The sequence below is a fragment of the Mixophyes fleayi genome, chromosome 2 (assembly GCF_038048845.1).
Source record: "Mixophyes fleayi isolate aMixFle1 chromosome 2, aMixFle1.hap1, whole genome shotgun sequence".
Taxonomy (NCBI): Eukaryota; Metazoa; Chordata; class Amphibia; order Anura; family Limnodynastidae; genus Mixophyes; species Mixophyes fleayi.
In genome coordinates, this window is record NC_134403.1 from 18,445,051 (window position 1) to 18,461,616 (window position 16,566).

The 16,566-nt window shown below is 42.0% G+C and overlaps 1 protein-coding gene across 1 annotated transcript in view; it reads left to right on the plus strand.

The window, feature by feature from the left end:
• MYO7A (myosin VIIA) overlaps positions 1-16,566 on the plus strand; it is a 129,177-nt gene that overhangs the window by 76,348 nt on the left and 36,263 nt on the right. The window contains exons 16-28 of the mRNA XM_075198591.1: positions 106-264; positions 1,369-1,461; positions 6,613-6,707; positions 8,080-8,164; positions 8,776-8,994; positions 9,415-9,522; positions 9,908-10,117; positions 10,423-10,626; positions 11,755-11,931; positions 13,430-13,519; positions 13,917-14,044; positions 15,441-15,567; positions 15,907-16,026. Coding sequence (XP_075054692.1) covers positions 106-264; positions 1,369-1,461; positions 6,613-6,707; positions 8,080-8,164; positions 8,776-8,994; positions 9,415-9,522; positions 9,908-10,117; positions 10,423-10,626; positions 11,755-11,931; positions 13,430-13,519; positions 13,917-14,044; positions 15,441-15,567; positions 15,907-16,026 — 1,815 coding nt within the window. The remainder of the gene's footprint in view (positions 1-105; positions 265-1,368; positions 1,462-6,612; positions 6,708-8,079; positions 8,165-8,775; positions 8,995-9,414; positions 9,523-9,907; positions 10,118-10,422; positions 10,627-11,754; positions 11,932-13,429; positions 13,520-13,916; positions 14,045-15,440; positions 15,568-15,906; positions 16,027-16,566) is intronic.

The following is a 16,566-nucleotide window of genomic DNA, read 5'->3' on the forward strand; positions in this document are numbered from 1 at the left end:
CACCCCAGATGTTTCACGCTTCATATAGGAGGTTCTATTACAAGAACAGCTGAAACAAGACAGATGCTTTGAGTTAATAATATCAATGCTTTCCTTGGTTGACAGCTGTTTGACAGAGAGCTGTGTATTCGCCAGCTGAGGTACTCGGGTATGATGGAGACCATCCGAATCCGCAGGGCAGGATACCCCATACGTTACACGTTTGTGGAGTTTGTGGATCGATATCGAGTGTTAATGCCGGGAGTGAAGCCTGCGTATAAACAGGTATTATATATTCTGCTAATAATCTAAGACAGATATACAGAGTGTGGCTCTCAGACCACTGTGGAACTACAAGACTAAGCATGCTGCATCTTGTACATCTACAACAGTACACCAAGTCAGGTCTAGGAGTAAACTGCTTCTAACATATAATAATCGATTTATCATTCATCAATTAAATATTCCTAGAAAAAAAATGTCCAAAAATTCCTTTTTATTTGGAAATATTATAGGGACAAACATGGAATTTGGGCACCGTTCCATTCTTACAGTTGTCAATTACAATATGCATATATGAGTTACTTGCATATAATATAATCATTAGTAGGGCATATATCAATCCTGCCTTCATAGGGTCTATAAGCTACCTTGCAGCAATCAGCATACACTTAGAAATGGAGGGTTCTTCATCGCCACCTGCTGGCCTTTAGTGTATCTTCTACTACTCAACCCCTTAATATGCCATTGACTGTTGCTCTGGGCCACTGATAGTCTGCAAACAGCCACACAGCTATGTTGGTGCAATTTAATATTATTGTCCTCTGTTTTAGATACTTATTTAGTAACAATGGAAGCCCCGCCCAGCTCTATGTGACAGCCAACATCTCCAATTGGAAATGTGTTACAAAATAGGCCACACCCCAACCCGTGCAATCGACACCCAAAATTGTCTAAACCCCGCCCATTTCTGCCAAGACCCACACCCTTTGCCGATAGATCACACTTATTTTATCCTCCAAGGATTGTGAATGTCCTGAAAAATCAGGACTGATAACGGGTACTGAATATGACAGCCATCATCTGTATACACAAGATTGGGGCAGGGGGCAGTTATCTACCTACTGCCATAAACACAACCACACACGTCCGCAATACGATAAACTGATTGAAACTGCGAAACTGTGTTTCCTTCTATAGTCCAGATGTCTAATAAAGAAGAAATGTAACATTTAAATTAAAAGCTGGTAACAAAGTAGCTGGATACACAACATGCTCATAATTGGTCTCCAATTTCATTATAAATAAATAGAGGACATCTATTGTTACCTGTTTATGGCTCAATCCTGTATCCTTAAATGTTCTGGACACTTTTTATTTTGTTTCCAGGGAGACCTGCGCGGAACGTGTCAGCGCATAGCGGAGTGCGTGCTGGGGAAGGACGACGATTGGCAGATCGGCAAAACAAAGATCTTCTTAAAGGTACCGAATGCCATAAAGCGGTAATTGATGGTTGGTTTGTTTATGTATTGATTGTTGGGATAGAGAACTGCACACTGTTGTCATGTCTCATATACTAGAGACGTGATCAACTTCTGAGACCTCACAATTCCGATAAATAAAATGACTTTTTGTGCAAACTTTGTACTATATAACATTTGAACAGTTAACACATTATTTTATTGTAGATACCGTTCCATCCCCCGTGTTTCAGAACACTTTTCACAAAACCAGGGTTTGCTCCTCAAAGGCGGTTTCCACTTTAAATATCCCCTCCCTTGCTTACAGGGGGAGTGCTGTTGTGGTCTTTACCCTGAGACCCCCAGGAACCCGCAGGGTTCTAGTAATTACTGACAGCTGGGCTCTTAGTTAATTAAAGCCTCTGCCACTCACGTTAGACAATCCCGCCCCAGCGCTCACCCCTCCAATCAGCAGCCTCCGTAGAATCACTACTGCTCCAGAGAGACCTAACGCTTTCTGAACGTCAGTGGCCGGTGCTGTATGTAAGTGCTCAATATAAGAAACAGTGATGGTCCAAGAGGAGGGACCCACCCCAAAGGCCCAATCTATGGAAGTGTGAGGATTTAAAAATATATATTTAAAATGGATAAGTTATCCCCATTTTTAGTGCCGTCAGTCATGGGTATAAATGTATCAAAACTTCTAAAAAGGAAAAGCGGAGGTGTTGCCCATAGCAACCAATCAGATTCTAGCTCTCATCAAAAAGTTCATTGGGAATCAAGGGTTAACATTGACCCGGGAGGTTGGTAGTTTTTCATGTACTTGTGAATCAGACAATGTTATTACATGGGGACTGGTCAACCTTAGGATACACACAAAGGATCTACCTTTATCCAATGTTTTTCTTTTTTCTATTTTGTTTTTTAACTCTATCCCCCCTCCCAGGCAGCAGTATAATAAATGACTTGAAGCATCTCCTGTAGATCACGCCTACAAGTAACTTTACTAAACTGCGGGTTTGAAAAAGTGGAGATGTTGCCTATAGCAACCAATCAGATTCTAGCTGTCATTTTGTAGAATGTACTAAATAAATGACAGCTAGAATCTGATTGGTTGCTATAGGCAACATCTCCACTTTTCCAAACCCGCAGTTTAGTAAATCTAGCCCATGGAGTCCGGTATATGTGGATTTAGCCGATTGCCTAGCAGTTTCCGGGCTGAGCTGCTGTTCGGTAATAAGCTAGCTGCGTTGGCACTTACAGCGGTGAACAGGTTTTGGCAGACCTGTAGATCATGTGCTGATCTATACTGAGTAGAACTAACCAATCACCTGCACTCATGCTGGGTCAAGGCTCTGTTAAAAGCCTTCTTTCAAAACAAGATAATCTTTATTGGTGGTGCAAAATAACGGGTCAACTGGTAGCCTATTGGGTCGGTGGTAATGATATTATCGGTTCTGATAACACTGACTTCATAGACAAAATATGCCCGAACGTGACTTCACCAACATTTAAAAATTCAAGACTTACCTCTTTAATGACAAGAGAATTATTCTACTGTGTTCTCCAACATCCCGATCAGAAGTAATAACGACACTTCGTTGTTATGTCATTGAAAATGGTGTCCGCTTTATTGCCACTTTTAAGGTGGAAATGCCGATTGGCTTGTAAGGTAAGTGTTACTGTTAGGGATCGGGTTAAGGTTACGGTTAGGGATCGGGTTAGGTTTAGGGATTGGGTTAGGGTTACGGCTAGGGATCGGGTTAGGGTTAGGGATCGGGTTACGGTTAGGGTTACGGTTAGGGTTAGGGATTGGGTTAGGGTTACGGTTAGGGATCAGGGTAGGGATCGAGTTACAGTTAGGGATTGGGTTAGGGTTAGGCATCGGGTTAGGGTTAGGGATCGTCAGCCTGAATTGCAGTTTTAAAACTTCTAATATGGTGGTTGCAATTTTCAATGACGTAAAAACGCAGCGCTGTTATTACTTCTGATCGGGATGTTGGAGAACACAGTCGGATAGTTCTCTTGTCATTATTCAGATAAGTCTGCATTTTATTAATTTCAAAGTACTCACATTCGGCCATATTTTGTCTGTCAAATCGGTGTCGGGGTTATGAGCTCCGATACTTAGTACCCAACCCTATTGGGTGGCCTAAGAGGTTTGGCGCACTGCTTTATTGGGCTGTGAACCTAATTGTGCTTTATGAGCAAATGCAGGTGCAGTTCTACGTGTAATGTATCATATTCTTTTAAATCCAAACACAAAGGTGAATCTGGATAGAGAAAATGGGATTATCGTAAATTCCATTACAAAAGTCACACAAGCTTATCCTGCTTCTTATATCTACATTTATTTATAGTTTGTAGCCTAAAACATCAGAATAGACAGAGAACTGGATAACGTGTTTCACACATTAAACTTTGACCTAGAAATAAATTCTCCATCAATCTGACTTCACTCCGGAAGACAATTTGAAGGATTCTTTCTTAGAAATTCTCAATTTTAGCATCACTTTCCCGTTCCCCATCTGACCGGCCCGATGAACTTCATAGAAAACCTTTTTATGACATCCTATTCAGCTTAGAAACCCCTCTAATGTCTTTTATCGGACCCTGCAGCTGTCATTCCCAGAGGAAGCTGTCGGAGGAAGTGGAGGTTCCCCAGCAGGAAATAGAGAGGATGATTCCATAACAGCAACATGTGGATAAACACAATCATAGAGACGGGTTGTGTCGGTCTCAGCGCACTGTGCACATGCAGATATTATGGGGAACGTCTTCTGCTTTTATAAATGGCATTTATCTTCTACCTGCAAATGTTGCACTTATCTATGTAGGGTGGGGGCATAACTAGACCTTAGTGAGTCTCATGGCAAAATTTAGTAAGGACTCCCATGTATATAATGTAATAACGCAGTGTGCCGTTGGTGAAGTGGGGCCATCATCTTTGCAAGAGACCCAACGACACCCTTCCCAATCTGCCCTGCCACCAAAACTATGAGTTTACGGTTAAGTTTCAAGATGCAAAAGTTAGCAATCGGAGCTACGAAACAAAGCAACAAGCGATAGCCTGCCAAAATATATAGTGTCTTTACATATACCGGTGTATTGCATTTAAAAGTCAACATCATCACCTAATCTTCCACTGGCTGCTCTGCCTTTTGCTTGGTTATGCACCCTCTGCGCCACTCGATTCGCTCACCTTTTAAGGGCACCATTGGGAAGCAGACAGAGAGCAACTACGGTAGTTCTCAGAGGGTTCAGATTATGGCTCAATCCCCCTTCATCAGACTTTGACAAGGGGCTACGGAGGCGGCCCCCTCCGCTGCCTGGCCTTGTAGCACTCACCCTCCCTGCTACCACTAAAGTTCCGCCCCTGCGTGAGGGGAGCTTCTATCTTTCTTGTAAGTACAGCGCAGGAAAACCTATGTGAGGCTTTGGAATCTAACACTATAATGATATTGTACTCAGCAATCAGATACAGCAACTTCTAAAGATATAAGGAAATTGTAAACAATTCAGGTGCATGTTTCATATTGATAATTACGTAATTAGTGCATCAAAGGGAATGGTTCGGGATGGATCAGATAGCAAAACGTCCTTTCTTCCAAGTTGCACTCTCTAGAAACACATCCTTTACAATCGCATTACTTGTAAAAACATATAAGACTATTTAAAACAAATGGTTAATCAAATCAAATGGAATAGATATTGAAATGTACAACTGCATGTACTCTCCCAATGAATATCTTAGACTAATAAACACAGATAGCAGCAAAATAGTCAGAGGTTAAACTCCTAGTACGTGTAATGACCCAAATATATTGTCCTTGCTGTAAAGACAATGAAGGTTTTACCCAGTAAGATATACTTGTGTTTACCGACAAACTCACAGCCAAACTTGTGCTTGTGTACTAGTAAGACAGGACAAATAGTCTAAAATACAGATATGGAGATGTGGCAGCATTTTAGCTTCCAAAGGGGGTATATTTTGCCATCACCAAATTATCTGGTTGTCTACCCCAGTGATAGCCAACCTAATACACCTGGGGGGTAAATGTATCAAGCTGAGAGTTTTCCGTCAGGTTTGAAAAGTGGAGATGTTGCCTATAGCAACCAATCAGATTCTAGCTGTCATTTTGTAGAATGTACTAAATAAATGATAGCTAGAATCTGATTGGTTTCGCAAACCCACCGGAAAACTCTCAGCTTGATACATTTACCCCCTGATGTGACACTCTAATCTTCAAAAGAGCCGTACGCCACCCCTTAATCTTACTAATAAGATAAACCAATCCATTCAATCAAAGAAAGAGAAACCTATCTGTAATTACATATTAAACAAATGACAATAAAACAGGGAGGAGTTGGGGGCCACAGGGAAAGGCTCAGGGGGCCCGCACACAGCACAACAATGTCCTAGCCTATCAGAGTTACATTTGATCTTCTTCGTGTACACAGATATGGTTGGAGCAATGTGACTACACCAACCATGCTCAGTCTACAACTGGATTTGTTCACAGCTAGCGGCTGCCTTTGTAGCGCCTCTATATACTAAGAATGTCGCCCAGCTTTGTCTGCAGAGATAGCTTTACATCAATGCTGGGAGTAAGTTAATGCATATTAATTAGCCTTAACCAGAAAGGAGCTTGTTTCACTGAATAATAACTTTGTCCATGTCTGCAGTTAATGTAATTCATGTAAAGGAAACCAAACTGCCCTTAGAATGTGCAAAATGTTGCAAATTCTGCTCCTATCTGATACCAAAATCAACAAACTGAGGACAAACCTGGTGAGATTGGTGTAAACATTTTTATACCTAACATTTAGTTTGCAACTAAAGTTGAGACTGTAGGTATTGACAAGTGTCATTGTGACCCCTGGGAGTGTCAGCAAATTAATGTATCTTTGTTATGACAGGTGTCCGTTACTCATGTTAAGGATTGTTAAGAATAATTGTTTAGAGAATTGCTCCAAAATGTTCAGAAAAACTCAATAATGAGAGGCAGGCAACCTATGTCTATTGTCGGCCCTACACATGCGGAGAGGCACAGATTACCTGAACCTGCTGTAAAGGTTGTAGAGAACAGGTGTGAGGGAAAGAACCAGCATTTCTCCATCAGCTGTCACGTTCTCCATCCTGGGTGCTGATATCGTTCTGTTTGTATCACAGGACCACCATGACATGCTGCTGGAAATTGAAAGAGATAAAGCCATTACTGACAAGGTCATTCTCATCCAGAAAGTGGTGCGAGGCTTCAAAGACAGGTGAGCTTAACGGTGTTGTCATTATTGTTATGGTAAACAATGGAGGTTCTCTGGACACAGGGGTCTTCCTATGGTAAAGCTATGTCAGATACTGATCTCAGGCTGCATAAATGTGAGGACAGCAGAGACGAGGTTCCCTCCTCACCTCCGGTTCCCCTCCATGTCTTCTCTTCCTCCCCAGTGATTCCATTCCTCTGCTCCTGATATGGTCGCTGCAGGAGGAAGAGCACAGTGATAGAACAAGCCTTTCCTCTTGCATTGATGGCATTAGGGGCACGGCAGTGTCTGTCGGCTGGGGTAGAGGTGGTGTAAAGAAGTGAGATGCTTCTCTCTCATGCTCTGTCATCGGCGCACTCCCCACTAGCGTCACCAAAGAGGTGGACGAAGAGAGTGATAAGTTATCAATGCAAACTTCCTCCTTCATTGACTATATAAGGAGTGGAGGTCCTGGGGAAGGAGAGATATGTCCTGGTGGCAGATGGGGCTCAGAGTTCAGCAAAAGTGATATAGACACCTAAATATAGACCTAACCATTCTACGTGAGGCAGTAAGTCACATGGTGCCTGTTCTACCCCTTCAGCTGGGTACACACCTTTGCAATCTTACTACAGATGAGCTTTCTGTAACTATTTTACTAACAACTGAAAGTCCCAATGAGCAGCTGATTCATATGTACGCACCTACACCATTTACCTTCAGATCTGTGATCTGCATCTATCATAACCATCTGCTGTAAAGATAGGGACACAATCTACAGATATACAAAGGATCTATCGGCAGAAGTGTTGGACAGACGGTCGTGAGGACGAACGCACTTCCACATTTTCCCGACGTCGTTCCATTGGTGATCCTGATTTTTAGGAAGGTATAAAACCAAATTACCAGATTCGGTATGACAAAGCATGATTTGCGGGAGCGTTGACACTCTTCCAAACGGTCGTGAATTGTGTGTTCTGCACGATAATTGCATCGGTGTGTACCCAGCTTTACTCAAACTACAGCAAAAATTTGTATTAGGGAAGTGTACATTTATTCCTTTAATGGTTAGTATATCTACCTCCAGGGTTGAAATCCATAGTTTTTCAGCTATAGAATATAAACCATTTTAGCATTAGTGTCTGATATTGGTCCACAGTTATTTTCCTCCGACTTTCTGTGCAGTCACAACTTAAATTAAGTAGTGAGTTTTCCCTCCTGTCAAAAATGTATGTTTCCTAAACCAAACACAAACTGGATGAAAATGCCTGAGATCATATTGTGCTTTTATTGGGTTGCTGTTATTTCCAGGTAGGAAGTAACTTTTTCTTATGTGTTATTCTACCAAAATGAATAAAAATACACATTTGTCATCCAATTACTTCTATTGACTTAGGTCCAATTTCTTAAAAGTCAGAAAATCTGTTCTACTGATCCAGAGATACTGGAGAGGACATAACTGCAGGAGAAACTACACCGTGGTAAGACTGATTGCCTGCTTTGTGCAAATAAATACACATAATATAAAACTAGTTTATTTAAGTATTTTTTTTTTTTGATTATACAAATAAAGCAAAAATTTGGTTAAATTATTCATTTTCTTATGATGCCCAACTGCAAAGTGTTTGTTAGAACCTTTCATTAGTGTGTCCATGACAGTGTTGCTATATCTCTCCATGCTTTCAGTTACTCAAAAGCTCAAAGCTTTTTGGCAGTAGCAACGGTGACACCTGCTGTCTTTAAGATGGATTTACACTCCATAAATGTAATTGTTTGCAGGTTTATGCATAACTTTGTCGGAAAGCAAGCATCCCAGCAACCCTTTGCTAACAAGATATTAGAGACCAGATATAATATTTTCAAAAAAGGCAATTTATAAAAAATAAAAGTAGAAATCTGAATTATTAGATGGTGAGCAGGTGAATTTTAAGTATATACTTATAGAAATGTATCTAGAATAACCTTAAAGTGTTAAAGTGAAATAGTGAATTGGTTAAATGGCTGCCTCCGCTGTGTGTAGACGACGGGTGCACCAGTTTCTATAAAATTTTGCTATGGCGCTCTCAGCATCCCTCGTGTTTTCTTTTACCAGATGAGGATCGGTTTTCTACGACTTCAGGCTCTGTACCGCTCCCGGAAGCTCCACCAGCAGTACCATATTGCTCGCAAACGTATCAGCCACTTCCAGGCGCAATGCCGAGGTTATCTGGTGCGAAAAGCTTTCAGGCATCGACTATGGGCGGTGTACACCATTCAGGCCTATTCCAGGGGGATGATCGCACGGCGACTGTACAAGCGCCTTAAAGGAGAGGTACGAGAGATGTCAGGTCAGGGGTAGGCCGAGCATGTAACTGACCAGTCTAAGCAGGAGTGAGGAGAAAAGGTTACCCTGGGCTCTGATTTCCGCTACCCTAAGATTTTACTCTTAAGATGTTGGGTGTTATTTTCAAATCTCTGCACATTGGTACGTCTATCAAGAAATGATACCCAATAAGACATCTGAACTGAATACCCTGCATTTGCCAGAGTTAATAAGACATTGAAACGATCAAAGCAGTTTTATTGTAGTGTACCACCTATGTAATCGTTCTGACGGATTTTGGGTGTATGGAATTCAGAGATATTTTGAAACAAAAATAGTTTATTGTAGGAAATTCATGGCTCAGGAGAGACATAGTCCGTAATTTGTATAACACAGAGGCGGTTTCACATTTTCATCTCTCTCTATCAGTATCACCGGCGTCTGGAGGCGGAGAAGATGCGTCTTGCTGAAGAACAGCGGTTTAAGAAAGAGATGAGTGCTAAGAAGGCCAAGCAGGAAGCAGAGAAGAAGCACCAGGTAAAGTGTTTGCCCCCATGCAGACGACTTTTGACCTCCAATAATGTCTGATTCGTTACATTGGCTTCCTTTGTACATCGACCAGTACTGTCCAGTTTTGGTTGGTTTTCTTCAGCTAAATGGGAATTAAAAAGGTTAGCTGATGGAAAATCTTACCAAAATAGTGCAGATCAGCGTCCATGTACAACGGAGGAGTTAACAAATCGGATTATTATCCCAGTGCAATGAGACCTTAGATTGCGGGAGGGAATAGGACATTGATCACAGCTTTATGACAGTGTCCTGACTTTGCTCTCGTAGACTCAACACTGTTGGGTTCTTCACAAGGGATAGGCCGTGTTGGTTTTATCTGGATCAGATTGTCATTTCTTATCCTCACCTTTAGGAACGCCTGGCCCAGCTCGCCCGTGAAGACGCAGAGAGGGAGGTGAGGGAGAAGGAGGAAGTTTGGAGGAAGAAGGAGCTGCTGGACAAGATGGAAAAGGCCAGGAATGAACCAGTGAATGACTCGGACATGGTGGACAAAATGTTTGGCTTCCTCGGAAACACAGCGTCACTGCCAGGGCAGGAGGGACAGGCACCGACGGGCTTTGAGGTACTATATGATATTTGCGTAAGGCTTTTGTAGCCGTTGAGAATGCCATACAGATGGCTTTAAGGACTAACATCAGTCTGCTAGTCGGGAGGAAGAGGGCACATTCGGATATGGTAGAGACTTAACCACAAAATATAGTACAGGGCCCAAGGCTTGAACTATTTTAAATGCTGGGACGACACATGTTATTGTTTTATATTGAGAAACAGAAGGTGTGAATATTGTGGGAGTAAACTGCCCAACCAATCTATGAATCGAAACGCGTTAGGTTCATTCATCTCTAACATGTTATGTTCATCGTTCAGGACCTGGAGCGAACTCAGGGGCAAATGGAGGAGGAGGATCTGGACGATACTCCGCCGCTCCCAGAAGAGGAAGAAGAAGACCTTTCAGAGTACAAATTTGCCAAGTTTGCAGCCACATACTTCCAGGGGACCACCACTAACACCTATATCCGGAGACCCCTGAAGCAGCCCCTGCTCTACCATGAAGATGAAGGTGACCAGCTGGTAAGTAGGTCTATTATATAGTATGAAAAGATCTGTCTGAATTTCATTCTCCATACTCTTATCTTATGTAACTGTCATGGTGTAAACTCTCCACCGTATTATTCAAATTGAACTCCTCTGAATTCCAAATAAAAAAAATCCTGTCCACATATTTATACCAATTTGGGTACATGGAGCATTAAAAACTGGAAAGGCAAATGCTGCCATAGCTTCAAGAATTTGCTGCTGTTGTTATTGGGGATGATAGACCTTCTTCATTAACATTTAGTTGGGAAGATTTCCGACTAAATGTATATTTGTTCACTTCAAGAGGGTTTGTTATTATTTTTGTAGGAAGACCTGAGATGGATTTTGACCCACAGTAGACATAGAACAGAACCTGATAGATGCTCACTCAAAATCTGTGCACTCTGGATATAGATGTATTACATTGTCGGTCACCCGACAACCCCATAAACAACTTGCAGAGTAGACTGGAAGACTTACCGCAATATGGGACGTGACTTAGTACCAATGCAACGATACTTTATGCATCGAGCACACCAGGCGGCAAATGTATCAAGCTGAGAGTTTACTGGCGGGTTTGAAAAGTGGAGATGTTGCCTATAGCAACCAATCAGATTCTAGTTATCATTTTGTAGAATGTACTAAATAAATGATAGCTAGAATCTGATTGGTTTTTCAAACCCGCCGGAAAACTCTCAGCTTGATACATTTACCCCCAGATGTCCTTTCCCAAACCCCATAAACTGAATAGACGTGTTTTTGATGTATGCTGAACATTTATATAATATAGACAGATATTTATGGTATATTCAAACTGTGTTCTAGTACAGTCTATAAAATACATCAAAATGTTACAGAAATACACAGACTCAATCTGCTCTGTCACTTGGGACTGATAAGTCCAGTTTTTTGTTTGTTTGTTGTTGTTTTTTGGTGATTATAAACTGTCTTAGTATGTTTGGGACAATATTATCTTGGCTTGTGGTGAATGTAGGTAGCTGTGATAAACACCCGCTAAACACTCAAGTGATCGAGTAACTAACTGCACAGCTCCGTATCTTAAATAAAAACAAGAAAAACGTATATTTTCAAACCGCTAATATTCATGAACTGACCCCTCAGGCTGCTCTTGCTGTTTGGATTACGATTCTCCGTTTCATGGGTGACCTTCCAGAGCCAAAATACCACACGGCCATGAGTGACGGCACTGAGAAGATTCCGGTAATGACGAAGATCTACGAGACCCTGGGGAAGAAGACCTATAAGAGAGAGCTCCAAGCACTGCAGGGAGAAGGGGAGGTAAGACGCTGCTGACCTCTGCGCATATGGAATCACAGCCTGGCAACCTGCCGCTTCAAACATTGCACCGTTTTTATGTGACATCGCGGTTTGAGCTATGGCGGTTTTAAACCGCGTCATTTCAAATGTGATTTTGCCTTTTATACATTTCACGGTTTGGAAACTGCACATCAAGTCGCATAAAAACTGGTTTGGTAAAACTGCAGCTTATTAAATCTTGGCCCTGACTCTCTGCCAATAATCTGGATCATTTATTGAGGGAGCCTGAGGAATTTTACAGAACACCTCTTTATACTGTATATCTGCTGATGGTTTATCATAAATAAGAACTCTGCAATCAATTTAATGGAATTATCTTGAATATGGTTTGATCATTGCTAAATAACACATTTTAAGCATAGGGATCCTGCAATAGACAAAAAAACCGGAATGAATCATTAAGGCATGTATGTGCCGATGCATGCTGTAGTTTGCGCCTGCCCAGAACCAGACAATACACCAGTGAACTCACCAACATCCAATTCAACTTCGAACGCAAAAAACACTTCCGGCAGCCTATGATTTCAGTGGCGGAACAGGGAGGGGACTGGGCGTATGCATGTAGTCAATGTACAGAGCCAAGCTCAGCACACGCAGCAGCGTCCGATTCAAGCTTTGGGATTTTTAAGGAACATGATTTTCTGTCATATCACTTGCATCAGCTACAGGTCACATAGGCAAACAGAGGGGGGGGGGGAGGTGGGTTCCTAGTGCCTGGAAACCCCCCTCCAAGCCTGGGGCACTGTATAATTGAGGTGACTGGACCCTGTTCCCGCTTCACAAGGCTCTGCTTGAAAAGGGAGAGCTGCCTGCACCTAACAGTAGTGCATGCAGCATTGCCCATGTATATTATGGGGATAGAAAGAGTTGAAGAGCAGCCAAGCACTGTCTAATATTATAGCCACGCCCCCATGCATGCTGGTCACACCCACTGGCGGCGTGGTGTGGAAACCTCCCTCTACAAATCCTGCATTTGCCCCTGGGTCGGGTGTAAGTGCTGACTACTAGTGATGACGGCTGTGTATACAGCTAGAACATGTGTTTGCAATCAGGAGCAACTGTAACAATGTATTTTATGTACAGGAGACATTAATAACATCCTGATGAATGTATTTTATGGAGAAAAAAAATATTTTTTTTTAAAAAAAATGTTTTGTCATTAATGACTATATTAGTAACAGGTGGAATTGATTGAATTTTTCCTGTGCGTTCTGCTAGAACTTTATATCCCAGATACGTATTGGACGATCCTGCAGTGTATTGTCTGTTAGAGCAGAACGCACCTAAACCTTCAACAACAGACGTATCTTTAGATTTGCTCTTCGTTGGACTTGTGTATGCTCGATTTATGGTTAAAAAACAAAACGCAATTGCGCTCGTTTTATGCTCGTTTTCTCTGCAATAGAGAAACAAGAAGACCCACGTTCTGAATCCCCTCCGTCTTTTCTGTCCTGTGTAGAGTGGGCTGATTGACAGCCAGAAGAAGAACAGTGTCCGGCACAAGCTGGTTTCGCTCACTTTGAAGAAGAAGTCAAAGTTAACAGAGGAGGTCGGTGTATAAATCTAATCTGTCACTTTTTATGTTTCAAAACGTATATATACAGTCAAAAAATAATCTTATGCATAGATAAAAGATACACTACGTAAAAAACTAAGGGATGTCCTGAAGCTGTCAATCACTTTAATGTTTAATGTATCCAGGGATCTGAACATTATTTTATCCATTACTAGTTACTTCAAAGCAAAAAAAAAAAGTGTCACAAATTAGTAAACGTGATTGAATGAATTTAGTTGAGAAAAGTTACCAATTGATGACCTTGGAAATTCATCTTGAGCTCCCAATGTCTCCGGTATCACAAGCGAATCTGAAAGTATGTATAGGGGGGCAGTATTAGCTCTAAAATGTATTATTATTTCCACTCAATCCTTTCTTGCCATTTGTACAGGTGACTAAAAGACTTCACGACGGAGAGTCCACCCTACGGGGAAACAGTATGCTGGAAGATCGCCCCACGTCAAACCTGGAGAAACTCCACTTTATTATCGGGAACGGCATCCTGAGACCCGCGCTACGGTCAGAACCTTTAGCCTACGCTGAGTTCGCGCTGACCTCCCAAACAAATCCATGTAATAGCCAGGGTGCAGGCACTGGGGTCTCTTTAATTTATAATGTCCATAACCATAAATAATTAAGCAGCACTTCTGCTGTCGCAGGCCACCTGTGCTGTCAATCAACGGCCGCCTGCCACCTGTGCGATGATGGTATCGATGTCAGCGTACTGGTATGAATAAATGATGGTCGCCACAGAGGCACTTGTAAACAGTTACCTCTGGCCGTTTTTACTCAGCGTTTCTCTGTGTGTCATCCTCAGGACATAGATGGGATCAGAATTTAAAGCTGAACGACCGCTGTTGTTCTAAGGACACAATAATTAGTGCTTAAGCAGGGTTATCGTAAATAAAAACAACACCAGAATGGAAGTAGGAGTGCTTTCTATACCTGCCACCAAAATGGGATCTGTATTGCATACTGTCCACCAGACTGGGGACGATTGTATTGTATACTAGCCACCACAATTGGATCTTTATTGTATACTTGCCTCCAGAACAGGCCCTGTGTTGTATTCTGGTTTATGAAATAGGCTATGATTAGCATATTGGCCAACTTTTGCTTTAAATACTATTCAACAGAATGTGCTATGCTTGGTGGGCTATCCAACTAAAAAACGACTCTGGCTTTGTATACTAGCCAGCAAAATTAGCTTCGCTTTGTATATCAGTCAAAATAATTTGTTCGGCTTTGTAAACTAGCCAACAGAATGGCCCAGTTTTTGAACATTGAACACAATGCGCAATCCAGCTTCAATGGTTCTGTATGCTAAATTGAATGCACAGTAGCTGTACCTCTACTCAGTATATATGGCTGTGGTAACTGTTATGTACAGTTGTGACAATAGGGAGACTCACGATTGGTCTTTGTTCCGGGACTCCTCTCATATAAAACCTTGATTTGGATTTATGAAGTTTTGGGCTTCTGTGCGCCACATCTCCTCTCCCTTCATATTCCAGAGTGATGTCAGATAGAGAGGCTCTGATCTCTCAGCAGCATTACATTTGTCGGCTATACAACATCAGTACAATGTTGGGGCAGAAATTTAGGGTAGTATCACTTCAAGCGATTGTAGCTTCCATACATACAGCGTTTATACTCTGATTTTCCCTGCCATTAAATTCAATATTGATTCCTGGTTCCTGTTACATATGCTGCATTTTTCTAGCTGCAAAACTCTAGCATTTTATAGCTTGTGTGACAACAGCCTTAAACACTGCTGTGTATATCTTGTGCCAGAAACACACAGGCGTTAAAATATTAACTTCCCATCTTGAGTTGACGTCCTCTTGAAGACCCAGTCTGATACCTACAGTATATATACATTATTGTATGTAAGCCTTTATACTTGATTCTGCAGGGATGAAATCTACTGCCAAATTTCCAAACAGCTTACCCAGAACCCCTCCAAAAGCAGTCATGCCCGTGGCTGGATCCTCATGTCTCTCTGTGTGGGATGCTTCGCCCCTTCTGAGAAGTTTGTCAAGGTGAGTTTATACCCTATGATAGATTTGCATTTTTAGACAGACAATCTATTATAAAACTACAATGTATGGAAAATTGGTTAAAAATTTTAATTTAAAGTGTACTCACTGAGGAGGCATTATTTTTGTTAAATGGACCATTATTTACCTATCAGTTCACTAGTGATAGGCATAAATCTGTGATGTCACTAGCTCAGTGTAATTTGATAGGCTGCAAGTTTTTAGTCTTCCACAAAATGGCTGCCTCCACTGTGCTTAGGTGATAGGCTCATGTCAATAAAATAGCTGTACTGTACCTTGGTAAGTAATGACTATATCTTGTAATACTTCTTTGGCTTTCAGTACTTGAGAAACTTTATTAGTGGGGGCCCCCCGGGATATGCCCCTTACTGTGAAGAGAGGTTGAGAAGGACGTTTGCGAATGGCACCAGGACTCAGCCTCCCAGTTGGCTGGAGCTTCAGGTAAATTTTTTCAGCAATAAAAATAATGGTTTATTTGCCAAACAGATATTCTATTGAAATATTGTTTTAAAATATGCCACTAAATGTCTTATTCACTCTCTGATCATCTCCCGCATGGACTACTGCAACCTCCTCCTTACTGGCCTCCTCCACTCTCACCTCGCTCCCCTTTGATCTGTAGTTAACGCTGCCGCTAGGCTCATCTTCCTTTCTCGACGCTCCTCTTCTGTCTCCCCCCTCTACCAATCCCTTCACTGGCTCCCCTTTCCCTTCAGAATCCTGTTCAAGCTCCTCACTCTTACATACAAGGCCCTCGCCAACTCCACTGCACCCTACATCTCCACCCTCCTCTCTACTCATGCTCCATCCCGCCTTCTCCGATCGGCCAATGACCGTCGCATCTCTTCCCCCCTGATCACCTCCTCCCACGCACGTATCCAAGACTTTGCCCGCACTGCCCCCCTCCACTGGAACAAGCTCCCTACCTCCATCAGAACTTCCCCTAATCTGTCCAGTTTCAAACGGGCTTTAAAAACCCAC